The sequence below is a fragment of the Silurus aristotelis genome (assembly GCF_946808225.1).
Source record: "Silurus aristotelis genome assembly, chromosome: 7".
NCBI classification, from domain to species: domain Eukaryota; kingdom Metazoa; phylum Chordata; class Actinopteri; order Siluriformes; family Siluridae; genus Silurus; species Silurus aristotelis.
In genome coordinates, this window is record NC_139580.1 from 23,960,789 (window position 1) to 23,987,888 (window position 27,100).

The 27,100-nt window shown below is 39.4% G+C and overlaps 1 protein-coding gene across 3 annotated transcripts in view; it reads right to left on the reverse strand.

Moving 5' to 3' along the window:
* The window catches only part of cntn1a (contactin 1a), a 77,127-nt gene that overhangs the window by 24,549 nt on the left and 25,478 nt on the right, over positions 1-27,100 (reverse strand). For all 3 annotated transcript variants that reach the window (XM_083546218.1, XM_083546219.1, XM_083546220.1), the window contains 3 exons: positions 9,513-9,636; positions 8,126-8,155; positions 255-381 (listed from right to left, as the gene is read on the reverse strand). In XM_083546218.1, coding sequence (XP_083402344.1) covers positions 255-381; positions 8,126-8,155; positions 9,513-9,567 — 212 coding nt within the window. In that variant the 5' untranslated portion in view covers positions 9,568-9,636. The remainder of the gene's footprint in view (positions 1-254; positions 382-8,125; positions 8,156-9,512; positions 9,637-27,100) is intronic.

Consider the following 27,100-nt stretch of genomic DNA (forward strand, 5'->3'; position numbering starts at 1 on the left):
AGGGTCAAACCCCTGATGGAAATGAAGTGTGCAAGAAGATCGGTGGCTCAAGGGCCATGAGACCAGCTGAGTAAAATCTATGAGGAGGATCACACAAACATGATTAATGATCTTACACCTGCGTCATGATGTGCCTCGTAAAAGCTCTGAATCCTATTGCTAAAGTGCAGGAATTGGAACGAGTGCTGAGAGATGCACCCTCTGCTACCGATAAAAACCTAATCCCAGCACGAACAATTCAAAGCATATGTTACTTGTATGTGGCAGGTGGGCTGGATCGTGCTCGGCATGTCATGATTATCTTGTCTTCTTGAGACTCCTCAGGGTAGATGGTGTCAAATGGCTGCTCCTCAAACACAGGTCCATAACCTGAAGATTCGTCTGCGGTACATAAACATACAAACAGACAAATAATGATACCTTTGTGTAAAATCTGTAAAACCCGCTAGTGAGACCATCCATTAAGACTTAGAGTATAGTATTTAGTAATCCCAGATGAATTTTTGGAATTAAAAAAATTGGTCTTATAGCAGTTACAAAACAAGAAACCAGTTTATATGACTTGCACAATTAATTCACAATATAGCACAAATAAAAAGGTATACTCAGGTTTTAAGTCACCGTTCTAGTGCTATGGATTCTTTTGCGTTTTCATGGATGCTTCCGGTACTGAGTGAGTAGCAACAGTAACTAGTTTCCTTTTATATCCCTGGTATTGTTGCATAAGTTTAATAATAGTAATAATTAAAAAAAAATGCACCCTGTCGTGGACAAGTACTTGAGTTAAAATAGAGATACAGTACGTAAGTACTTAAGTACAGTACTTAGTTATCCAAGTACTATGATTTATGGCTATTATGTCCTATTATAATTTTTATGACAAGACTCTTTGCTTAATCAACTCAGTTTATGTAAAAAGAATCTCATGATACTTCTAGCACACCATCTATTAATAAGATGATATTAATAATTTAAACACTCATTGATATCTAATAAATTATCATGAGCCCAAAACCTCTTTTTTCAAAAAAGAAAAATCATGTAAATAAGGCCATGGGTGCTGGGGCAAGTTAAAGTCAGGAGTTTCTTCTATCATTTATTTCCTCAAAATGTTTTGCTTGATGTTGAACTGATGCTGAACTGTATGTTCGCGTTAAGTAGATACCACCAATCGGCGATTCTAGCTTAAATGACGCCCCCTGGGTGAACCACGTCATGACCCAACATCTCCCCCATTGATTAGTTTCAGCTTTGAAAAGCTCCTCTCTGCTTCAGCTACCATTACTGGATGAGTAAGACATATTCGAAAAGAGCTCCATTTGATGTATAAATATCACCCTAAATGCAATTATTGCGCAATTAAATTCACATGTCATTGTGCACAATTTATGAAAGTCTCAAAACCAAGAACCAAGAAACTCATTGGCTAATTGTAGCCATTAAACATCATACAACATTTATATCCTTATAATATGTATTTTAAATTAGCCTTTTGTTCTGCACTGGAACTTAGTTTAGGACCTCTTCGGTACAATCACAGAAAACCTCAATTAATTGATGTCACCTCAATTAAAGGTATCCAAATCAACAAGCGCTGTTCAACTACAATCCAACTAGACTAGTTAAGCTGTAATTGTTTTGTTGCTACACACATTATGATAAACTTTATACTATAAATTATAAAGTTTTGCAGCTAAAAGAAATAATGTTGCTCTATGAGTAAAAGCATGCAAGCTATAATTCATAACCTAAGCAGTTATTAGCCAATTTCACTAAAAGCTTATACTATCCTTATAACGAGATGAGTGATAGAGATGCATATACACCTTCAACTTTTGCACATTTTCCACCTACTTTTAGACCTTTTTTGTCTTCCATAATTTTAAGTTGGATTCAGCTCACCACACTATAAAAATAAATAAATAAAAGATCTACAAATATTTAATACAAAAAAATATTATAATCTACAAGTTCTAATAAACTTGAAGCTGATGTTCATGTAAATATATAATTGTCCACCTGACAGTGAAATTAAATGCTAATTGTCTTAACATAATATAACCATGGTAATATGATTGGTTTCTATTAATATCAGTGGCTATGTTTGACAAATTTTGTATCAAGGGTCCCTGACCTATGTCTCTATCGCTTAAGGGTCCGTGACCTGAAAAACTTTGATGACCCCCTGCTATACAATATGGACAAAAGTTTGTGGAATCCTGGCCATTGAGGTTCATATGTGCTTTTTGAACATCTTATTCCACATTTTTTTACATGCTGTTATAATAACCCTAACTTTTCTGGGAAGATGTGTCACTATATTTTGGAGTGTGTTTGACGAGGCACATGAGCTCATACAGCCACAAGGGCTTTAATAAAGTCATGTACTGATGATCCTCACTGATGGTTAGGAGGTCTGAAGTGTGGGCAGCATACCAATTCGTCCCAAAGGTGTTCAATAGGGTTGAGGTCAGATAGCAGGCCACTCAAGATCTTTTATAAAATCCCATGTACAAAATAAGTTCATGGGGCTTGCTTTGAAAACAGGGGCATTGCCATGCTGGAACATTTGGGTTTGCTTGTTCAATTGAAGGGAAAATGTCATTGTACCGCATCCAAAGGAAGCCTAAAAAATTGTGTTAACAGTTCGGGGAAGAACCACATATGGCTGGACAAGTCCGGTGTCACAATACTTAGTCAATATTAGAAGTCTTAGTCTCTCTTTCCATCTTTCTGTCTGACTATCTATAATCAATTACAATTAGCATTTCTTGTTTGTATTATATTTCAAACTTTTGTAAATTCTATTTTGGAAAAAAAAAATAAAATCACAACTGATTTTTGATTGGATCATGTATAGACTTGCATATGATTTCGCCGAATTCCCAAAAGCCTAATTTGTCTCTGTGTCTAATTGCTAATCTAAACTGCCATATACATTTGCATGCTTTGGGTAGATTAATGAAGAACACTGAAATGTTAAAAGCTAAGGATAGCACACATGACGCAGTGTGGTAATTAGTGCAAAATGAGCTTTCGGTATCTGTCATTCATGTTCGCTACTGTACTACGAAGGTTATTTGTAATCCAGACAGCTAGAGTCATAAAAAAACCTGTCTGAAACAGTGACTTCAATCAACCTGCTGTTTGCATTAGAGACATGCCAGGCTAATTAGCCTCAGCCAGTCAATAGGGAGGCAAACATCAAACGCAGAGTCAGACAAAAACAAGTTGAATAACTAATTAGCCAAATAGAGCTCCTGCAAATTCTAATATCCAGACTGTGTGTGGATGTGTCTTAAGGTGTGTGTATATATGCTCAATGCTTTCAATATCATTAGCAATACCTACAATGATTCAACCTTTAGTCTCATTAAAAAAAAATTATAATAATAATTTTTAAAAAAGAGCCGACATCCAGTATTTTTTCCAGATCACCATTAGAATGGCATAAACTAAAAAATTTTTATAGAACTCTATTCTAAATAAAATAATTTATTGTTCATGTATAATGTTGTTAATAATTAGTGGTAAGATGAAATTTTAAGAAAAACTAGCTCACACTGGGCTGAATTCACAGTTGAATCCTTCTATTGAGACCTGCAAAATGGTGCTTCAGTGAAACAATACAGTTTAAGAAGCAGCAGAACTGAAATGAAGTGTAGTAAGGAGATATAGTTACATACTGTAGACCGAAATAATTATTATTTAAGAAGGGGGGAAAAAGAGACAGATGGCAGAGAGTTGAGTTTCAGCAGGGCACAGTTTGCAGAGCACATGAATAGTGGGCAATTTCTGCTCTCCTCCTTCTCTCCCTTTCTCTGAAATTTCTGTGATTTTGATTGATATATAAAATGGTCTCAGCCGGTGTATAAATGTTAAAAAAGAGAAAGAAATAACCAACTTCAGTAACCATTAAATGCAGTTCTGTCCATCACTGGTGTGTCGTTATACTGAGTGATTTCAGTAGTGAGCCAAGGCTCCACTATGTTATCTTCGAAAAGTGTGTCATCTGACTGACTCAATCTAGTCAAATGGACAATCCAGTACCATAACACACAAAAAACAACACTACAATACACAACAATCAATATTCCTTAAATCAACGACAAATTCTTGCTGTTTCTCTTCACGGGATTTGATCTGTATAATAAAATGTGTATTTGGGTTATTTATTTAACCATTTTTTTTATCTTATTAATATGGTTTTCAAAGTGTAAAGAAGTAAGAGCATATGAAATATATCCACACAGAGGTAACCATCACCTGACCTCTAACAGTCATTAACTGGGTACTTCCTACTGTAAACCCTACCCTTAAATGTGAACCCTAAACCTTCATAATTTGCCCTTTCCCCTTAACCTCAATCTTAAATAATAACCCTAACCCTTAATTTGTAATCCTAACTCCTCATCCAACACCTTACCTTAAACCTCCACACTGTACCAGTAATCCTAACCCTGAATATTAACCTATCCCATAACCATATCGCTTAACCCCTTACCCTTACCCTAACACTAACCCTGACCATAACCCAGTTTACATACTTCAGTAATCTAAACCCTAACCTTTAACTCTAACCTCTAACCCTAACCATAACCCTTATCCGAACCCTTAACCTTAATAATAAATAATAAACTCATTTCTAATCCTGTCCATCCTCATCACTCCCAATGAAAATCTCAACATCTTCAGCTCTGCTACCCCCTCCTTCACCTTCTGTCTTTCAGTTAATGCCACTGTCTCTAAACCATACAACATCACAGGTCTCACCACAGTCTTATAAACTGCCTAGTCTAAAATGTAAAACTGTAAATATGAGCGTGCATGCTGTAATGTGACTGACTCTCATTTTATCTTAGTCACTGTTTATTTTATTCTAATTTTGAATTACCTTTGGCTGAGTTTACTGATTCAGACTGTGAGTCGACCTTTAACTGTCTTAAAGTTTGAGATTTCGAATTACATTTTTGCTTCGCCCAATATCCTCTTTACATATGACCTTTACTACTCTGGGTCCAATATGATACTTATAATAGCTGCTTCTATTTCTTCCACGATTAAAGCATATTCGCACATCCCACAAGGTAGTATATATTCCACAACCGGGTGGCTCAATATAAGGAAACAATTGAAAGATCTCCGAACTGCCAGTAGTGTTTTCAAATTTGCATACACATGGCGGCATCCCAGCTAATTCAAAGATTGGCTATCAAATGTGTCTAACTGTTGAACATGTGTAGACAAGGTGACTTACATAATTGCAGTGTATTTAGAAAAAAAAAATTTAATTGAATTGAAATTGTTAAATGTTAATATATTTGATGCAAGTATTATGAAAAGCATAGTAGGATATGCAAACAAGACCAATTTGCATGTTTTATAAAGGCTTTTAATTTTAATTAGCATTTTATTTTTGCAAATAATCAAATTTAAACATGTTTGAACTGATCACAGTAATGAAACATGTTTCTGCATGGTATTAGTTGTTTTTTTTTTAATTGCAATTCAATAAATAGCTCAGTTCTCTATTAAATAACAGGTAAACAATAAGCCTGTGTTAACACAAGTATAGTATAGCCTTCAACATTCGTCCAGTAACTTAGACGATCCTTAGTTGTCAGCAGTGCAAAAGGTTTCACTTAGAAAGTTATAAATGCCTGGAAATCCAGTAACTGCTGAGGATTAGGTAATGAGAATGAGAATCCAGTAAATAGACATCTAAACAAAATCTATTGGTTTGGCAGAGCTAGCAATAGCCAGTGAAATCTAATAAACTTTCCACAATCTGGTTTAAATTCTGTGAGCCAATCCAATACAAACTGCTTTTCAGGAACCATTAGGCCATGGCTTATTTATGGAAGGCTCTCTCACTGCCAGGGCTTTGGACCACACATATCACTAAATCACAATGACAAAAGACATGATTGTAACAAGCACAGCACAATATATCACAATCCACCGTACAATATATCACATAGTATGATGCACTGTAATATGAACTGTATGAATATGCACTGTAATATGAAAAATAGGAAGTGTGTAATATAAGAAGTACACTTATACTATGCTCATTCTAATATCATAATAAAATGGCTCATAATAATATAAATATTTTGCATAATGTAATTTTTTCCAAATGTCAGTATAACAAATGTTAAACATTTCAATATTTGTAACAGAAACTATATTTTTTTTGTTCACTTACAGTTCCTCAGGAACCACATTATGCCTCAGCATAAGTAGTTAATAAACCAAACAAATATAAAAAAACAACATCTATATACCCTAATGCAACTTAAAACCATTATATGAACATAGGATCCTTATGAAAACCTCTAGATCGACATCTCCTCGTGTAGCCCCTCATTCCTAATACATTTTGACACTTTTCAAAAGCGGAAAAGCAAGTGAAAATAATGGAGAGCTTGTCCGAAGGGAAAGATGATAGACGTTGCTTGTTCGTATAACATGAATCCTTCAAATATCAACACAATTCTAAAGAACAAGGACAAGATCATGGAACATGTGAAGTCTTGCCAATGATGTCAACAACAATATCGAGTTATCGATAATATCGAGAGTACAAATGTTTTATTAACAGTATATATGAGTTTGTTTTTTTATGCATTACATTGTATATTTGTGTCAAAGTTGTATAAACCTTACTTTGTCGAACTTTTGAACAAAGCGGACATATGAAGTCAGGGACTTACTTTCTTCTTCACAAAGAGTAAGAATGAAAAAAAATGTAATCATAAGAAGACAGCTATCACACTAGCTTCTCAGGCTTTGAACAGTCCACATGGGAGCAAGAGTCCAACGTACTAAAGTGATCAAAGACAAAATGTCTGCCTGCCAAAGAACACGTGACTCTGTCAAGTCTTTGATAGAAAATTAGATGAGTGTGCTTTTCATGTGTGATGGTGTGACTGCCAAATGATCCAAATCTGAAGAGCATGGTTAGCAAGGGTGCAAAAAAAAAAGATTTTATACATTCTATAATATAATCTTACATTGAAAATTTTTGGTTACATTTTACTGTTTTGGCTGATGTTCTTGGCACAACAAGCCTAATTTTTTATTCATCTTCATGTTCTACTGTAGATCATTTATAATTTATGCCAGGGGTCACCAACCTTTTTGAAAATGAGAGCTACTTCTTGGCTACCGATTAATGTGAAGGACTACCAGTTTGATACACACAGTTTTCAGTTTGAAATGAAATAACAAATTTGCTTAATTTACATTTTATTATATGTTATTATTAATAATTAATGATATTCATCTATGTAAAGACACTGATCATGTTAATGATTTCTCATAATAATTATCAACAATGATTTAACAAAGTAGGAAACTAGTATGAAAGCTATCTTTGGAAAAGGCCCACAGGCTACTCATGTGACCCCTGATTTATACCAATACCACAGGTACAAATAATATGAAAATTCAATGAGGATGTAGGTAAGAAATCTGTTTTGAGAAGGAACATGGGGAAAACAATTTGTGAACTAAAACCTCATGTGAATCAGCTGGACATGAACTTTGACAATCATCTAAATCAGTGATGTATATAAAAGTGGTGTAAAGGGGTGGTACACATGTGTACCGAATGCAATCATTTTTATCTCCGCAACATAGTTAAAATCTGAGTCTCCTCTGGGACTTATTAAGCAGCAAGCCGCATGGTTTGTTTGGTCTCCGCCTCGCAATTTAAGCACATTTATTAATTATTATCAAACTTGAAAAATAAATAATAAATAATTTGCCTCCATGTTATGTTCTGACTGGAAGCATCTGCTTCTGCCGCCTGCTGCATTGACCTTGTACAGTATCTTGTATTCAAATCATTAAAGTACTTTCATATCTGCATCTCCTAATCAACAAATGGATTTGAACTTATTTTGGTAAAATCTTTTAATGTAAGAATGTAAGAGTAGTAGTAGTAGAAGCAGTGCTTTTCAGGCACTCATAGTCTCATATTTATTGTCTTTGCCTCGTGCATTGGGACTGCATCAACTGATACTCTGCTCACGTAAACACAAAATGGTCAGTACCAATGACAAACAACTATGTGGATATCATACACGGTAAACAGCTACAAAAGATTGATTATACTCACCAAAAACCCCGGCTGCTCCACCATACACAGCTGGAAGAAAGAAAGAAAGAAAGAAAGAAAGAAAGAAAGAAAGAAAGAAAGAAAGAAAGAAAGAAAGAAAGAAAGAAAGAAAGAAAGAAAGAAAGAAAAGGAAAAAATGGCTGATTTCATTTTGATAAAAGGTAATTGGCCATTTTAAAGAATGCAAATGCTCAAACCAATGCTTTTATTAGATGCCTAAAATCAGAAACACTATATAATAAGAACTATAAAACTTATAGTATAAGAATTTATTATTACTGTTTATACTCTAATTAATTATATGCCCTGCTTTCTGCCTAAAAGTCTTTTGAATTTGAATGTATTCATTCATCACACAAGTTTATACAAAGCGATATACAATTAAGCTGAGCAGTTGAGGTTTTATGTGTGTTATGTCCCTGGATGTATTTCTGGCTTTCTGTATATTTCTTCTACACTGTAATATCTATTTAGTATTTGCAGATCAGAAATAAAGCTATATGTGCAATGTAGCATATATAATATTTTGCTGGAAAAAAAAACTCAGAATTTATTGTTTACTGGAAGGTTCTTGACTTAGTTGAAACCAGAAACTTGTTTGTTGATTCTGTGGTATTTGGAAGTGGTTATTGTTTGATGCTAATTAGTTATCTTAGGCATAGGTTTCAGTCTCCTTTAAGGTGTATATTTTGGGAAAGGCTAACTAAGAAATACTGAAGGTGTATTCAGCTCAATATAAAAGTTGTTTTGCCTTAAATCTCTTTTTACTCTTGATACTATTACCAGCTGACATGGGTTAGCATATTTTAGAGCTTTATGCTAGTTTTAGCATAAGTTGCCTAGGGGAGGCATCGTTTCCACTGTTAATGCAACCATAGCTAGCATCCCTAAACCTAGCTATTGATTTTTGGGGGGGAAGAAATGGCAAGCAGCCAAATAAAAGAGAAAATTGGGTCAAATTATTTTCCAAAATATTTTTCCATTTTTCAGTTCAAAATGTTCTATGATGAAAGCAAAACTCTAGAATTGAAAAAAAAACAGTCTAATCTGAAATACACACAGAAGGTGATATGCTACAGATTTATCTCATGAGATCAGGAGATGCCCTTTGCTTGGCACTCTCTCTGCTCTGATCTTTAGCCCATTAAGCACAGTTTTTTCTGGCCGGATATGAAATTGCTGCTCCTAATCATTTGGATCATCTCTAGATGGGCTAATGTGAGAAGACAGCCACATTCTAATCTCAATGCAATTAACCAGAGCTGACAGACTAGGATCCCATCGTTTTAATGAATATAGAGGGAGAAATACTGTAGGAAAGGAGCAAGGATACTGGAGGAGAAGTAAGGAAAAAAGAAGAATGAACAACACTGCAAGGAATACTCACAGCCGGAGGATAGTGCGAGGGACAGAGCAAGCAGGAGTGGTATGAGATGACACATGGTTCTGGGGTGAAAGTGCTCCAAGACAAGGGCTTAATGTAGAAGCTGTTGTGGCATTAGCAGTGTTTCCTAAAAATAAAAAGAAAATGTATTAATGTAAGCAAGAAGCAAACAGGTTACTGTATATACCCAGTACCAATGCTAAATTCTGTACTAATGCACCAAACATTACAAGAGCAATACTGTGACAGATTCAAATAAGCCTTTCCCGTCCATTTCGTATTCATCATATTCAGTATTTTATTATTGAATCGTTTTATATGTTCATTTGCTTTTAACTAAAAGATATTTCAACAAACAAGCAATTTACACAGGAGATACACAGGAAACAACAATTTCTTGCACACATACGGTTTGCACAGGCCACCTCCGGCAAAACTGACATTTTTCCTCACTCATATAGGTGAATGAGGCAATAGTCACATATTTGTTGGCAATACTTGCTATGGAGAATGTATGGGAAACTAAGTGTCCCTGGATCACAAACTAAAACTGACAAACTCTAGGTAGGATAGTCAAAATGACAAGCGACAACTGTTTCGAAATAGTGTGTCAAGAAACAACAGTAGCCACAACTATTGTTTAAAAGGGTTTACTATTTTACTAAGTGAATTTACTGTATAAATGTGCACCATTCAGGTTAATAACATTATGACATTATAACATTATGACAGGTTAATTGAATAACACTATTATCTCTTAATCATGGTACCTGTTAGAGGGTGGGATATATTAGGCAGCAAGTAAACATTTTGTCCTCAAAGTTGTTAAAATCTGCAAAAATGAGCAAGCATTAGGATTTGTCAAGTTTGACAAGGGCCACATTGTGATGACTAGATGACTGGGTGAAAACATCTTCAAACTGCATCTCTTGTGGGCTGTTCCCAGTTTGCAGTGGTCAGTATTTATCTAAAGTAGTCCAAGAAAAGGTGAACCGGCGACCGAGTCATGTGTGGCCAAGGCTTATTGATGCCCGTGTGGTCCTATCCAACAAACGAGCTCCTGTAGCTCAAATAGCTACAGAGAAAGAAGATAATGCTGTTAATGCTTGATGGATCAGGACTGTTTTGGCAGCAAAAGGGGTCCGACACTATATAAGACAACCGGTCATAATGTTATATCTGATCGGTGTATTTTGCAATTAACTGTACTTGTAGCGGAGAACCTTGAGCCAAGAGGGGTTCTCCTTATTCAGATGAGAGGCATAGAAGGGCCCTGACTAAAAGTAACAAAACTTTGACATGGGAAGAGTTTGGGGTGGACATTAAAAAAAAAGATTTCGTCTCAAAGATCTTCTTGCAACCTGTTTGAAATTTCATGGAAAAAAGCGAGACCCTAGACAACATCTAAAGAAAGGATATTGCTGGTCATATGAGGGATCATGATGAGAAATAGCTTAACACAGTGGACTTCTTTCTGGATTTCAGTGCCAGATATCTTTGATGTTTTGTCATTTATCATTGTATCTGAGGTAACCATGACTCTTCAAGGTGGATTAGAAATGTAAGACAGCATCTTTTGATTGACAATTGGGAATGGGGTTCCCTATAAAAAAAATGGAAAAGAAAAAGAAAAGAGGCCCAATAGCTGTATTCCAGTTCCCATTTCCAGGGATATCACCTAAGAACAGCAGGTAAAGTCTATGCTATGGTTATGGAAAGAAGACTACATCTTGTAGTTGAACCTAGGATTCAAGAAGAACTGACAGTAGCATGTTCTACCCAGGAGGCTGAACGGTGGACTTTTTCACAGATTTGCAGGAAGGAAAGGACATACACTTGTCCAGTCTACATATTTTGAAAATGACCTTTTTTTCTGTGCCTCAACATTTGGTGTGGAAAGTAACACACTAAAAATTGCATCCACTTCTTGGTGTTGAGTCCAATCTGCCCATGACACTGTCAAAGGTGTTTTTGTCTCTACTCGAGTTCATGATTTTCATGGATGAGATATCAAGATATAGTCAAGGTTTGAGAGGTGTCCACTATGGGGGTGTATTTGTAGATGTTCTCTTGGCACCATCCAAAATAGACCTCTGACATGCACTTGAATGTTTTTCAACTAAGTGTGAACCAGGTGGAAAGAGAATCATCCCTTGCAAGTTTGATGTTAGAAGAAAAGACCTGAGGGCACACTGGCACACTGTTTACCTGTCAATCCACATCCCTTTTAATATCCTTACATATCATCATGAGCTGGGGGAAGTGACTGAAAGAATAAGACTTCTAGTATTAACATCAAAGAAGTCACCATCAAAGAAAGTACTATAATCATAATGTGTTCCTCTGAGCCATGAATTACATTAAATACACATTTCTTTTGGAAGCTGGTTCATCATGAGGCCCATTTAACGAGATTAGAAGCATTTGTTTACAGCTGCTGGACTGAGAAATCCATGTGTAATGGCATCACACACATACACACACAATCACACACAATCACACACTCATGTAATAGCTTAGATTTACAGCTGGACCAAGACACACAGTGGGGATTTCATCTGCACACTGATGGTTTCCTAGCAACACCCCTCAAAAGGAGCAGTTGTATTTGGTAGGCCTCTTTTAGTGACAATGAATTAGTCTATACGAATTTGCATCTGGCAGCCCACTGTTGTAGGACACCATGATCCACAGGGAGCTTGGGTCATCTAGTAAACGCTTTTACCAAAGCAAATAATACAACAGCATGCAGTCATAAAACAGTGACAATGACGCACACACACATTGCTGCCTCACATTTACATACAGATACATAATAAAAATGCATTATAAAAAATAAAATCTAAAATCTCTGATCCGAGGGCATCATCTGTATTCAAGGCTTCACTAAAGAATGACGGATGCATTTCACATTCCTAGAACTAAAAAATGCTATAAGATCTAAATTCCAGTGTGTAGCCATGTAACAATAAGTAGTTAAAGTATGAATCACTGAGTCAATTTTCAGCGGTGTAAAGAGTACCTGAAAATCATACTTGAGTAAAAGTATAGATACCTTACTGGAAAACCTTACTCCATTACAAGTACAAAGTCACCAATTCCATTATGACTTAATTAAAAGTATCTGATTTGAACAGTACTTGAGTATTTTCTTCATATTGGATGTAGGTTCAAAGATGCACTAGTCCTTAACACCAAGACACATGTTAGTGAAAAGCTAGAAACAGTTTGATTTTGTTTTATTTCCTAAAATACAAATCAAATTAGACACCTCAACACTGCATTAACCATCAACACAACAGCTTCTTCTACATGCCAGAATGAAACTAAGATCAAACAAGTTGGTCAAAAAAAAGACAAGGTTGTAAAGAAATCTTTCAAAAAGCTATCTTCAATTAACAAATACAATTACAGTATCATGTGAACTGCCTGGCATTCAGCAAGTTGCTAATTTGCCTTTATGTGGAGTAGCTTTATTTGATGCAAAAAGAGAAATCACAATCTAGTAAATCTACATATTGTATCATAAATGTAGTTGAGCAGAGAGTAGAAGTTGCTTGTATCTTTGATACTCAGTAAAACTACGAAGTAGCCAAAAACCGCGAAGGCAAAAATAACTTATAATTTATCGGCAGATGCAGTAGCCCTATTGTTAGCAAACATGCTTCCGTTAACGGTAGAGCATTTAATATTACTTCAATGCAAATGGTTTAATATGCTTTCGTTTTGTCTAATGAGCATCATCTTAGATATAAACATAATTAAATAACCGTAAGATAGTTACATTAATCACCACTAAACTAAACTTTCAATATCTCTTTATAAAATTCTTGCTTATTGCTTTATTAAAAAGAAATTCTAAGCAGTTCTACCAGGAGAAGCTCTACTTAACATCCTATATTTAAATATCACAATGTAATATTATTACCTAGAGGAAAAATTATATATAGGGGTGAAAAAAGTATAGGGTTTTTTTGTTTGTTTGTTTTTTTAATGTAATTGAGTAGGAATTAAGTTCCCTGGTGGTTTAGTAGTTAGGATGCGGCGCTCTCACCGCTGCGACCCGGGTTCGATTCCCGGTCAGGGAACCGACCCCAACCATTAGGGTTGCACAAGCCAGTGCACTCTTAGTGCCCGTCCCAAGCCCGGCTAAATAGGAAGGGGTGTGTTAGGAAGGGCATCCAGCGTAAAAACATGTGCCAATTTGAACATGTGGATCATTAATACGGATGATCCGCTGTAGCGACCCCTAATGGGAGAAGCCGAAAGAAAGTTTTTGTTTAATTTAGTAGGAATTAAGTTATACATTTCAACCCTGAAAATAAATATAGTAATATGCAGTTTCTGAAGTGCAGGTTCAGTTTGTACTCAAGTACAATGTAAAGTAACTCAAGAATTTTCCATCCCTGCAAATTAATTATCAAGCATTGATCAGTAGCACAACAGGCAGCGATTTTCAGCACAGACACGCATTATCTATTTAATGGAGACTCCATTCTGTTGCAGAGGATGTCCTGGATGTACTGCTGTGCTGTATCTCATCTAAATAAATGGATTTCCATAGAGTTGGGGAAGACTAGCATCCCAACAGAGCTACTAAATGATTCCATTACAGGAGAGTGCCTGGACCTCTTACATCCGACTCTATTAGCGTGAAGACAGCCCAGGGGGAACACAACACCTGCGATACAAAAAATGCTAACTCATTTATCTTTACACTAAAAAAGCCTTCAGAAACTGCAAGGAATGGCAGAAAAAAACAAGTGACAAGCAGTCACTCTAAAACCTCGGGTCAAATGCAAAATGATTTGTTCACATTTTGACACACTCTGGTCATATTTATCATAATAAAAAATAAAAAAACCCTGCCTGGATTTCATTTTTTTTAATAGCTAACTTGACAATTGAATAATAATTGAAACCATTCAAACAATAAACACATTCTGAATACACAATATTCTGTTATAGATACTGTATACAGCTGAATATTATGCATGAGTAACTGTGTATGCAGAGCATTTCATTATATTTAAACTTAAAATAATTATTTTCATTGTGCCAATACATCTTCCAATTTCAGCACCGACTCAACACTTATTGTGCTACGGCTACAGAAATAAACCAATTTCAGTTCAACCAGCAATGCTGTTTAAACTGCAAGATATGCAGGTGCTAGCAACTGAAGCATTGCTTGGAAAAAATGCTGTTCATTGGTTATTGAGTCGGGGGAAAAGCTGAGATGCTCAGGACCTAAATTTTCCCTTCTACAGCCTGTAGCCGAGGTCCTAAAGAGAAACCTATAAATCATCATAGTGACTGCCAGCACCGGTTAATAAACAAAAGATGCTTTACGTGACTGTAATGGCCAACAGATCATGTCACTGTCAGTACGGCCCCAAATAAAGGAACGTATTCAGGATGAAGTGTCCATCCAGGCAGCAGAGCTAAACCCTATATTCAATGAGGATTGCTGCATGGCATGCTAACGTTAAATACTCATTCTGCATGAGACAAGACATGGCAAACACCGATAGGAAAAATTAAGGTAATTCAGATTCTTTTGTAAATGCAAATTGAAAATAATTACATAAAAATGACCTACGATAGAAAAATAGGGCAAAGCAAATACAAAGCAAAAAAAATGTGAGGCAAGCACATAGTCAGAGGATCGGAAGGAGAGATAAACCAGACAGGACTGAAATTAAAGCAATGGTCACAGCCCTGACCCATCGAGCATTAACAGCATTAACTTCTCCAGCAATTTAAACTACAGGAGCTCGTCTGTCAAATTAAACCACACGGGCCAGACTTCGCTCTTCACGTGCATCAATGTGGCTTGGCCACCCATGACCATGTTGCCGGTTCATCTCCCTCTTAATAACATCATTATAACGCCATGGCTAAAGAAACCATGAATATTAAACAGAAACGCAGTATAACAGACCGTTGCATCACAGACAGAATGACTGAATGCCATTACTAAAGCAAAAACAACAATGAACACAATTTAAAAGTCTCCTTTCACTACAGCCACAGCTGCACCACCAACATACTTAATCTCTACAAGAAGCATCAGTATTACCCTCAAAAACCTCAAAAACTTTCATGCATTTTTTCTGTGCATTATGGTTTTCCTGGGGAGTTGAAATGAAGGTTTTTGTGCAAATTGGACATAAATGTCATTGGATGCCTGCTAGATGGCTCTGGAGGCAGCAAATCTGAATGGCTAAAACAACAACTTTATTTTCATGTATTGTAAACTACCAGACACCCACAACAGTAGTGCTGATTTCTGAAGGTCTTACGGCAGATATCTTCGACCCTGGCAACATGTAATGTGACGGCCGAAATCTGATTAGATAGAAACTCCAACATAAACAGAAACTCTTTGCAGCAGTGCACCCAGGAGAAAAGTATTGAAATGAAGGAAATAGACCATTGGGAATAATTTAATACATATTTATGGACAGAAATATATTAAAACATAAGACTGTGAGAGTTATTTCTAAGACTTTGCCAGCAGAGAAGGCTTGATGGCCCTGACTGCTCACCACTGGTAAAAATGAACAAGCTATGACACAATGCAGATCTAATTACCTTCCCTGTATTTTTCTAGAAGAATGTAAAATAGTCTAATACTGAATACTAAAGCTCTGAATAGCAAAGATAATTAAGTGTGTGTGTGTGTGTGAGTGGATGGGTTGTTGTGTTCCCTCTTGCTAAAAAAGGCACAAAAAATCTAATTTCCCTTATTTTTATGTCAGATTCCCAGCCCTGTAGTTAACAACATAGATCTATCACAGATCTTGTCAACTCAGACAAATCTACAAAGAATAATCTAGCTGTTTAATTAACCTGGATCTGTCAAAACAATGATTTGTAGATTGTTCATGACAATGAACGAGAACCTGAAAAACTCCACACAGAGCTCAGAATCAAACCCAGGATCTTTGTAGAGGCAACACTTTATTTTATTTAGCTCATTAGTTACTGCTAACCAGAACTAGACAAATCAATTCAAGTAGGCTTTTATTGTAAATTTGGAGAGTACTGTGAAACGAAATAATGCTCTCCTAGTGCCAAGATGCCACAAAACGTTAAACTTAAAAAAATTGGAAAAAAAAAAGTAGGAATAGTAGCAATAACCAGTACAGTAGATGTATAATAGTGCGATGAGATTGTCCATATAGTAATAAATAATCTTCATGACAACATTTGATGTCCAACATCTGGATTATGGAATGAATTCTGTATTACACCAAACATGACATAATAAAACATATTTGGATTTTTTTAATGAGTCTGGTCTTTATTTCTATTTTTCATATAGCACTCATGCAGGTACAGTAGACAGAGAAAGCTGAGAGCTCATACACCTCCTAAAAACAAGTAGGCTGCCAACTGTCCTAAATCCTCCGGCTCAATTGTGTCTCACATAAATAAGCAGTGCAGGAAGGAAATTCAACCCAAGCTAAGAAGAGAAAAGATCAAATCCTTGGAGAGAAAGGCAACTGCACTATTGCTAGTTATCTTTTAAAGCAGAAGAAGGGTAATTTCTACTCTCCTGCAATATATCTTAAATCCAGGCCTTTCTTTTTGAAAACATTTTCACGCTCAATCTAGTAATCACCATCGGTTGTGAGGAAGACCTTCACAGCCTGTGCTAACACAGTTATCAGCAATCAGTCTGATGAAGCTAACACACCATCAATCTGGCACAATTGTAATGCTACATTTCCCACATGTGGTAAATTAACCTAGCTGTATTTTTGCTTAATTTAGTTTTATTTAACTTTGTCCACAATCTAATGCTAATGTTGATAATAAACCTAGATTGAACTGGTATACAGTAATTCCCTGCTTAACCTCGGTTTGAATCTGGCACCCCCGGTTTATTGTGAAATTGCATTTGCCACGTAACTACGGTAATTTGTTTAAATGATTTTCCCAGTCTTTCGCAAATAGCACCATAGACCAAAAAAACTTATAGGGAATTGTGTGGAGTTTTATGTTTAAATAATGTAATTTATTCATAAAAATATAATAATGAATTATAAAATGAAGTAAAATGTTAATACAGTGCAGTACTGTATACATAAAAGAACATTTTCGGGGTGGCGGCCGTTTATCGCGTTTTTTGTTTGGCGCGGGCGGTTTTGGCACGTACTGTAACCACTGCGATATCAATTTTGCCTCAGGCAGACTACCATTTTCTATTAAATAATTGTTTAATGTATAATGTTTTGTTCATAAACATGAATTCATTCATTTTCTCTAACACCTAATCCTGGAAAAAAAAGCCAATACTGCAGCTAAAAATAGTTTTGAAACAATTTTATCAACCCAAAGAATCCTAACAAAAAAACTGTCCAATTTTATAGTCTTTTCTTACTACTGTATATATTGAAAGTTTGGTTCTTATGAACCATGTTTCCTCTCTGTGTGGTTCATCTAGGTAGGTAAAAGTGCAACAATCACACTAATTTCTCATCTCCACTTCTCTAGAAAAGTTAAATTACAGCAAGATTACAATTTAATAGTGTCTGAAACCTCACTATTAAGTCTGCTTGAGATTAAGTATTATTCTAAACAAGTCTAATGTTTGAACACCCATGCTCGTAGAAGGGTTTTCTTAAATTATCTTTCTATTTCTATTATATTAGTAATGATGACACTAACACTACGAATCACATAAGCCATTACTGCATGCAGGAACCAACCGAAACTAATGATCTAAAACTAATTTACCAGAAATTAACCGTATTGCTGATCCCTGGGAGGCTTTTCTTAAACTTGTGCATAAAAGTACTTTTTGCGTACTTCCTTAAGTTCTTCATGAAAAGTTCTTGTTAGGAAAAATCCATCTTTGTGTTAAAACGTTTTTTTATTAAAGAAATAAATGTATTTATCAACTTCTTATTAGTCCAAGTGTGGCGGAGGGGAATATGCCACCGCCTTGTGGGGCAGATAACAAGCCTTTGACTAAGGAAGACTGAGTGGGCAACAGGATCCTAGTCCTCCCACCCAATGCTTTAGGTCTCAGTATAACGAGTGGTTATATGTTGGTGTCTATCGTGTTGTCATGTGGGACTACAGATCAGGTGAGGTGGGCTTCAGGATCTATCAATCTGGAGCGCTGAAAGGTGTCCGGATAGGCAGGGTACTGTTCCCTTAACTCTTTGATCCCCAATGATTGCCCTCGTGATCCTGAAAGACACAGCACGACCCGACGAGGCCACAATCCCCAACGGTGATCAATTAGAGCATGGGTGTCAAACTCTGGCCCGCGGGCCAAATTTGAGGTAATTATATTTGGCCCACGAGACAATACCAAATTACTACTAGAGCTGGCCCGCCGGTATTATACAGCGCATTCACCGCTAATACTACGAATCCCATAATGCTCTGCTGTCTTCCCATAATGCTCTGCTGTTTTCGCACGCCAATCAGGACAGGACCCAGAAACGCTCTCTCCTCTGTGACAGTAGTCATAGCAACATAGACGCTACAACTGTCAGCGAGCTAACCCTTCCCAAAAATGGCGAAAAAGAAAGGCAGAAAACAGGAGCTTTCTGGACAAGGGGGAGGCAGAATATCTGTTTACATATGTAAAAGACAAACCTGTTTGTCTTGTTTGTGGAGTCAACGTGGCTGTAAGTAAGGAGTACAACATTAGACGACACTATGAAACGAAACACCATGACAAATACAAGGACCTGGACATGACTCAAAGGAGCCAGAAAGTAGAGGAGATGAAAAGAAGTTTGGTTTCACAACAGAATATGTTTAAAAAAGCCACATCACAAAGCGAGGCTGCTGTAAAGGCTAGTTATATAGTGGCAGCAGAGATCGCAAAATCAGCCCGGCCCTTTAATGAGGGAGAGTTCGTGAAAAAGTGCATGATGAAGGTTTGTGACCTCGTATGCCCAGAGAAAAAACAAGCATTTTCAAACGTGAGCCTGAGCAGAAACACAGTAGCTGATCGCACGTGATCTTGCCACCAATCTGTATGACCAGCTGATGGAAAAGGGAAAAGATTTTGTTGCGTTCTCCCTCGCTGTGGATGAGAGCTGCGACGCATCTGATACTGCTCAGCTGTCAGTCTTCATCCGTGAAGTGGACTCAAATCTGTGTGTTACGGAGGAGCTATTGGAAATGCAAGTTTGAACTGCTTAGTAATCCCTTCGCAGTTGATATGGAAAATGCACCAACCAACATCCAAATGGAGCTGATTGAACTCCAGTGCAACGACACGCTGAAGTCAAAGTATGATGCTGTGGGCGCCGCACAGTTTCCACGGTTCATCCCTGACACAATGCCTCAACTCCGCACCCAAGCTGCTCAGATGCTCTCCATGTTCGGCAGCACTTATCTATGCGAGCAACTTTTCTCCTCGATGAAGATGACCAAAACAACTCACAGGAGACGTCTGACTGATGAACATCTTCGCTAGATACTGAGGATTTCTTCAGCTCAGAGCTTGAGCCCAGACATTGATGAACTAGCATCCAAGAAGAGATGCCAGGTATCTGGCTTGGGCACATCAGATTAGACCAGTGTGCAATAATTAACGTTTTCTTTATGCACTTTTTCTTGCTACAAGGCATGGGTTTGAATGGTTGATTGATTTATTATCATTTTATTTGTAAAATTAATAGCCTGTGGAAAAAGTTTATTTTGGTATTTAAATCAGAAGGCTGCAAATAGAAAAGAGGCATACAATTTTTATTTCAATTTTATTTATTTAATAAATGAATGCCATTGATGTGTTTTTTCATTTAAAATTCGATTTTGCATGTCTCCACTATTAAATTATATTTTGTATGCTAATAAGCGATGCTTGTTTCATATCCAATGTTAAAGCAAAACTTGTTTGGGTCCATATTATAAGGTTAATTTGTTTAATGTTGGCCCACGACTTTGTTCAGGTTTTACATTTTGGCTCACTGGGTATTTGAGTTTGAGTTTACTGAGTAAACTTTTCAATAAATACTGAGTTTGGCCCGCGATTTCGTCCCAGTTTTTAATTTTGGCCCACTGTGAATTTGAGTTTGACACCCCTGAATTAGAGGAAACAACGAACACACGATGCCATCCAACGAATCAGCTAATTGTCCCCGCAAAAGCATCCACTACGCTTTGAGTTCGTTTGAACTAACAAAAATCTGAATGTAAATCGCAAAAGAACCCAAAAACACGGGGGTATTCAACTTCCACACCGAATAACTCAAATGACCTTAACAGGTCTGTTGTCCAGCCTTATTCAGTAGCACAACGAAAAACTTGCTACATCGCTAATAATAACAGGCTAGTTAAGATGAATGGAGACTTAGAAGCATGTCAGGTAGCTTTGATGCATGTCATCAGTCTGAACTAACTTCCTATGCTGATTAAGAAGTTCAAAATCAACTGCACGTTTTTCATACGCTCACCACTGCTCTTCTCCCTTTTTCCTTCTTCTACATACACTTTTGGCGCACATGTCGGAGCAAAACAAAATGGCGGCGCCCATATCAAAATAAAAGTCCCCTCATAATTGAATCTGTGTATCCACTACACAAGCTTTTATCTATAATACACCTTTATCGAAATGTTTTTTGTTTTTCTTAGTTTTCTGGAAAACTATCTTTAAATCATTCTACAGGATATACTGCACTTTACATTCATTGTGCATTAAACAAAGAATGTGGGTACCTCATGATGCTAATCTGTTGAAGCTCCTGTTGCTTTCAACTTCACTGAATTGTAAATTACATAAACAGTTGACTGCATCTCACTGAACTTTATTACTCCAGCTGGTACAACTTACGATTGAATTTTTATAGTTGCTTTAATTGGTCTTGAGTTTCATGTCATAAAAGCAAAATTTTTTGCTTCAGTCATTTGATCTGTGGTTTTAGTTTTTATTTTACCAGGACATAAAGTCAGAGATATTATACAAAATGTGAGAAAAGAAATAAAGATTTGCTAAAAAGGCACAATACGTTGTAAATGCATCGATTAATTTACATAACAAATGCATTGAACAAGTCTTTTGCACAAACTTAGTTTACAAATTAAGAGTTTGTTGAAGAAGAAAAAACTAAAACTGCCATAACTAGATATAACAAAGTTGTATAATTTTCACATTACATTTTTACCTATGTTTAACTCAGATCAGTACATTTCCCAGTCAAAAGAGAGAGAGAGAGAGAGAGAGAGAGAGAGAGAGAGAGAGAGAGAGAGAGAGAGAGAGAGAGAGAGGCCAATGTGAGGACGACAGGTGAAAGTAAATAGTCCCGGAGATTTATTAGGATTATTGGATCTCAGTAGGTGTAAATGTGTTCTGTTCACTGACGAGCTCATAACATTACATTTTCTCTATGTTCTTTATAATCTATCTTACTGAAGTAAATTAGGAACACTAAATAGGGAAAAAAAAAACTTGCAGTGCAGAGTGCAGAGTCCACTGACTAAGCAAAAATCTTCAGGTAGAATAAATTGCCTTGTTTGTTAAGCAGGAAATACAGGGTGGTGCGAAACACTCACACGAACATTGTTATTGAAGTTAGTCCAATCGACTAAGATGACAGGATGTTCTCTTGCAATGACTCATAACGTGAGCAGGAAATCAAACTGTTTTTATGAACTACTGGTTTAATTAAACATTAAAATATCCATCACTCAACATTAGACAATATTGTGTACTTTAAAATGGTAACAGCCTTCCTGTTAAATGAAATAAATTGAGCATAATTGAACTAGATTATTCCACTTATTGAGTTTTGGCTTGTACGGACATTAATTATTCTACTGAACAAGCAGCCTAAATCTTTACCAATGACCAAATAACATGATTTTATTTGCCTAAATGTTGCTTTCCATTAAGACTAATGAAGCTCTTTCGGTTAGCACAGCTATTAAATGTTTTATTTTGAGTCTGCAAGAAGTGGAAGAATTTAACCTGAGAGTGCCTCATAAGGCTCTTTTGTTTGTTTAAAAAAACAGCATCCATTAATTACTGTAACTGCAAAGTCTGAAGCAAAAACAGGACCTTACAATCGGCTAAGCTGCCTAAAAGCAAATCTGTTTCACAGATGTATGGCTGCAGCTATCGATACACCTTTCTGCCAATTATTCAGATTATTCTACCAATTAATTGAGTAAGAAGTACTTTTACTTTATTACAGAGCAAAACTAAATATATAAGAGAAAATAAGACAGGTCTTTTAAAAGTAATTTGTTTTCTTGTACAGTTTTATTGCTTAAATTGCAATCTGTGAAAACTAAACCCATTTAGTGCATCTACCGTATTTTTCGGACTATAAGCCGCTACTTTTTTCTACGTTTTGAACCCCGCGGCTTAAACAAAGAGCAGCTTATTTATGAATTTTTCCTGGGTTTTTCCCGGTTTCACAAATATTAAGCCAAAAAACTGAACCCCATAACATTAGACCAATGAAATTTCTGAACGGAAACGAAGAAACGCACCTTACCTGTGTTCTGAGCTGCACGGCATCGAGAGAAAAAACTTTTTTTTTTAAACGCACGACAATGCCAAAAGATAAACTCCCGAGAGAAATAGGAAAAAGAAAGGAGGAAGACAGTGAACAATGACTTTTTTGGTAGGCTACTGTTTAGATACAAGCCGTTGTAACACGTTGAGTCTGGGTGAATGGAGAGCTCGCTAACTCCAATTGAAAACGAAATCATATAAGACTTATAAAACAGACAGGTTTCCAAAACTCGTGCTTTTTTATTTTTCTTGGCAACATTGTTACGGGTTAGTCAAAGAAACTTAGAAATGAGCATTAGAAAATAATAAGGACATAATCCTTGGTTTTGCACACATGCACTAATACCGGAAAATGCGCGGCAGGCTATTCTCTAAATACCGCTATGCTCCTAAAGGAGCCACAACATATTTCACCCGTTACACCATGTAACAGACCCTGTCTTTCATTAAAGCCTGTGTAAAGTTCATTAGTTTCAGTGTAGACATAGCGGCTTATAGACAGGTGTGGCTTATTTAAGTTTAAAAAAAAAATCTTTGTCAAATTCAGTGGGTGCGGCTTATATATGGGTGCGCTTAGTAGTCAGGAAATTACGGTAATTGCCATATTACATCAAAATGCAAATACAAATATATAAATAAAATCAAAAATTCTATTTTAAATTACTTAAAAAAAAAATTAAACACACTGTACTGTATTTATTTATCTTTTAGTGTGAAATTATGCCAATCTTCCGAAACTTTCTGTCGTTTTCTTTGGCCTGAACCTTCTGCTCGCCCTCGCTGTTTTTCTCCCGGTGCCTCCATTTTTTATTCTGCAGCCTGTGTTCTTCTGTGTTTACCAGTCAAGAGTTTAGCGGGTGGTGCATCAAAAAATATGGTCCGTGTGGAAACACAGTGCTCTGTGTGTAGTTAAATCGACAAAATTATTATTTATTAAATAATTTGCCTTAATGATACTGTCAGGAATCCCCCTGCCACGCCCCCTTCGGAGGCTGTCATAACCCGGGATTCCCGGCTGCACCTCGCTCCGGTTCTCGTGCATGCCCCGCCCGCACGAGGCTCAGTGCAATCGGGCTCATCCCGAACACCTGGGATTAATTCCACGCCACCTATAAAACCCCCTCACACACACACACTGGTTGTCGGTTATTACATGTACGTGGTTATGCTCATGTGTGTGTGTCTGTGCAGGTTCCCGGTGGTGTTTCTCCGCGTCAGCCTTTCCCGCTATGCACCTTCTGTTGCCGGATTCCTCGCTTTCCCCACGGTGACGGCTTTCTTCTCCAGCGCACCTCGGATTTCCGACGCCTCTCTGTCGCTGCCTCCGCGTTGCGCTTCCTCCACGCCTCACCGCGGATATCACACAAAGAACTGCCTTTTGCCGGTTTTATCCCGCTCTGCGGGTGTTTTGTTTTGGCTCTGCCTTCTTCATTTAATAAAGACGCCGGCTTCTACTTCTGCCTCCGCCTCCGTGTTCGCCGCGTAACAGAATAACTGACCTACGAAAAGGAATAAAGGACTGGAGAAAAAGCGGGAAAGGAGTGAAGGACATGATCGGGTTAACGCCATGTTCCCGGCGCCAATCGCACCTCGGTGGGCGGGTTCGCTCGGTCATGTTCGGCGGCGACACACCCCTTCGATGACGTCACGGGATTCCCAATGCGCTTCTCTGCCAACAGAGCAGAATGGGGGGATTTTTTACGGAGTGTGAGAGACTTTATGGAGTCGAATGCGTTCCGCTACCCGACTGAGAGAACCAGGGTCGCTTCGGTCTTCTCTCTTCTGAATCCCTCACTCTCGCCGTACAGCTATGGGACGTGTATGGGGGTGAGTTTGGCACGTGCACCCGGTTCCTACAGCTTCTCACCAGGGAACTCGGGTTGGTCACGGCTCATCTTCAGCTCCTCTCACCCGCCTCTGAGAACACAGTCCCATCCTAGGACCTCCAGGAAAGCTCTGCTCCGTCCCAGGACCTTCAGGAAAGCTCTGCTCCGCCCCAGAACCTTCAAGAAAGCTCTGCTCCGCCCCAGGACCTTTAAGTAAGCTCGGCTCCGCCCCAGGACCTTCAAGAAAGCTCGGCTCCACCCCAGGACCTTCAAGAAAGCTCGGCTCCGCCCCAGGACCTTCAGGTCCCTCCAGAGAGCTCCGCCCAGCTCCAGGTCCCTCCAGAGAGCTCAGCCCAGCTCCAGGTCCCTCCAGAGAGCTCAGCCCAGTTCCAGGCTCCGCCAGAAAGCTCAGCCTCGCTCCAGGCTCCGCCAGAAGGCTCGTCTCCGCCTCCGAGCGACCCCGCGAGCTCGTCTCCGCCTCCGAGCGACCCCGCAAGTTTGGTTCCGCTCCAGAGAGTCCCCGAGAGCTCGGCTTCGTCCCAGGACCTCCCAGCGAGCTCCTCTCCGCTCCCGGTCCCTGACGAGAGCTCCTCTTCGCTCCCGATTCCCAAGGAGAGCACGGTTCCATCCCAGGACTCCCGGGACAGTTGAGCTCCGTTCCAGGGTCTCAAGAAGAGTTCGGTTCCGCGCCAACGCTTCCCCGAGAACACCGCTTCGTCCAATGGGATCCCGGAGCACACAACTCACCTCCGAGACTGCAAAAGGGAAGTCGTCCCGTTGCCCCTGGGCTCCACCGAAGGCAACGGTTCGCCCCACAGTCTCCCTGAAGGCGATGCCACCTCTCAGAGCTCCACTTCACCCAAGGGATCCCCAGAGCTCTCAACTCAGCTTCGAGACTGCGAAAGGGACGTCGAACCGCTGCCCCTGGCTTCATCCGAAGGCGATGGCTTGCCCCACAGTCTCCCAGAAGGCGACGGCTCGCCCCACGGGCACTCAGAAGGCGAAGCTACGTCACAGACCTCCTCTTCGCCCAAGGAGACCCCAGAGCACTCACCCCAGCTCCGGGACTGCGAAAGAGAAGTCGAACCGCTGCCCCTGGCTTCATCCGCAGGCGACGGCTCGCCCCACAGTCTCCCAAAAGGTGACGGCTCGCCCCACAAGCACTCAGAAGACCAAGTCACGTCACAGAGCTCCTCCCACAGCGACGTCTCGCTCCCGAGCTCCTCCCACGGCGACGTCTTGCTCCCGAGCTCCTCCCACGGCAACGTCTCGCTCCCGAGCTCCTCCCACGGCGACGTCTCGCCCCACAGACTCACTGAAGGTGACGTCGGTCCTCCCGGTCCCTCTGACGGCAACGTCAGGCCTTCAGATTCCTCAGAGGAGGATATGACACTTCAGGGGTCCTCCAAGGGCATTGTCTGGCCTCCTGACTCCGCCGAGGAGGTCCTCCAACCTCCAGTCGAGATCGTAAGCACCATCCTGTTCCGGTTTCGTGGCGTGGAGGACGTGCCGCCTCCGAAAACCACCGGGGGCTTCGCTACGTCTCCGGCCTTCATCCAGGGGGTCCACCAGCCGGTAAGCCTCGCTGACTGCTCACCCCCGCCTCTGGCGGTCTGTCCCTTCCAGGTCCCCGTGGGTGAGAAGGCTCCGGTCCTCGCCGAGGTCGTCGTCCAGGTCTCCGTGGTGGACAGGGCTCCGTTCCCGGCCTTCCTGGATGTCGTCGGTCCGCCCCAGGTCTCCGTGGTGGACGTCCTCCTCCATCCGGTCTCTGCAGAAGGCATCACTCCGCCTCCAGCCTCCACTGAGGGCATTGCTCCGCCTCCAGCCTCCCCTGAGTGCATCGTGCAGCTCCTGGTCCCCGTAGGAGACGTCTCTCCATCTTCAGTCGACGCCAGGGGTTTTGCTCCGCTCCGGGCCGCGGTGCTGGAATGTACACCGCTTCTGGTCCCCGTAGGTGACGTCTCTCCGTCTCCGGTCGACGCCAGGGGTTTCGCTCCGTTACTGGCTGCAGCGTTGGGATGTGTTCCGTTCCTAGGTCCCGCTGTGTCCGTGTTCCCCTTCCGGCTCTCCTCAGGGGTGGTCGCTCCGCCTCGGGTCCTTCCCGACTCCCCCCGGCGCCAGGGCGGTTCCAGCCGGGTCCCTTCAGGCCCTGGACGATCGGGAAGGCCCTCCTCCGAGTGCCCCGGCCCTCCGGGCGTTCTGTGGGTTGTGGGCGTCCGGTGCCGCCCCTTCGGGGGGGGGGGGGGGGGGTGTCAGGAATCCCCCTGCCA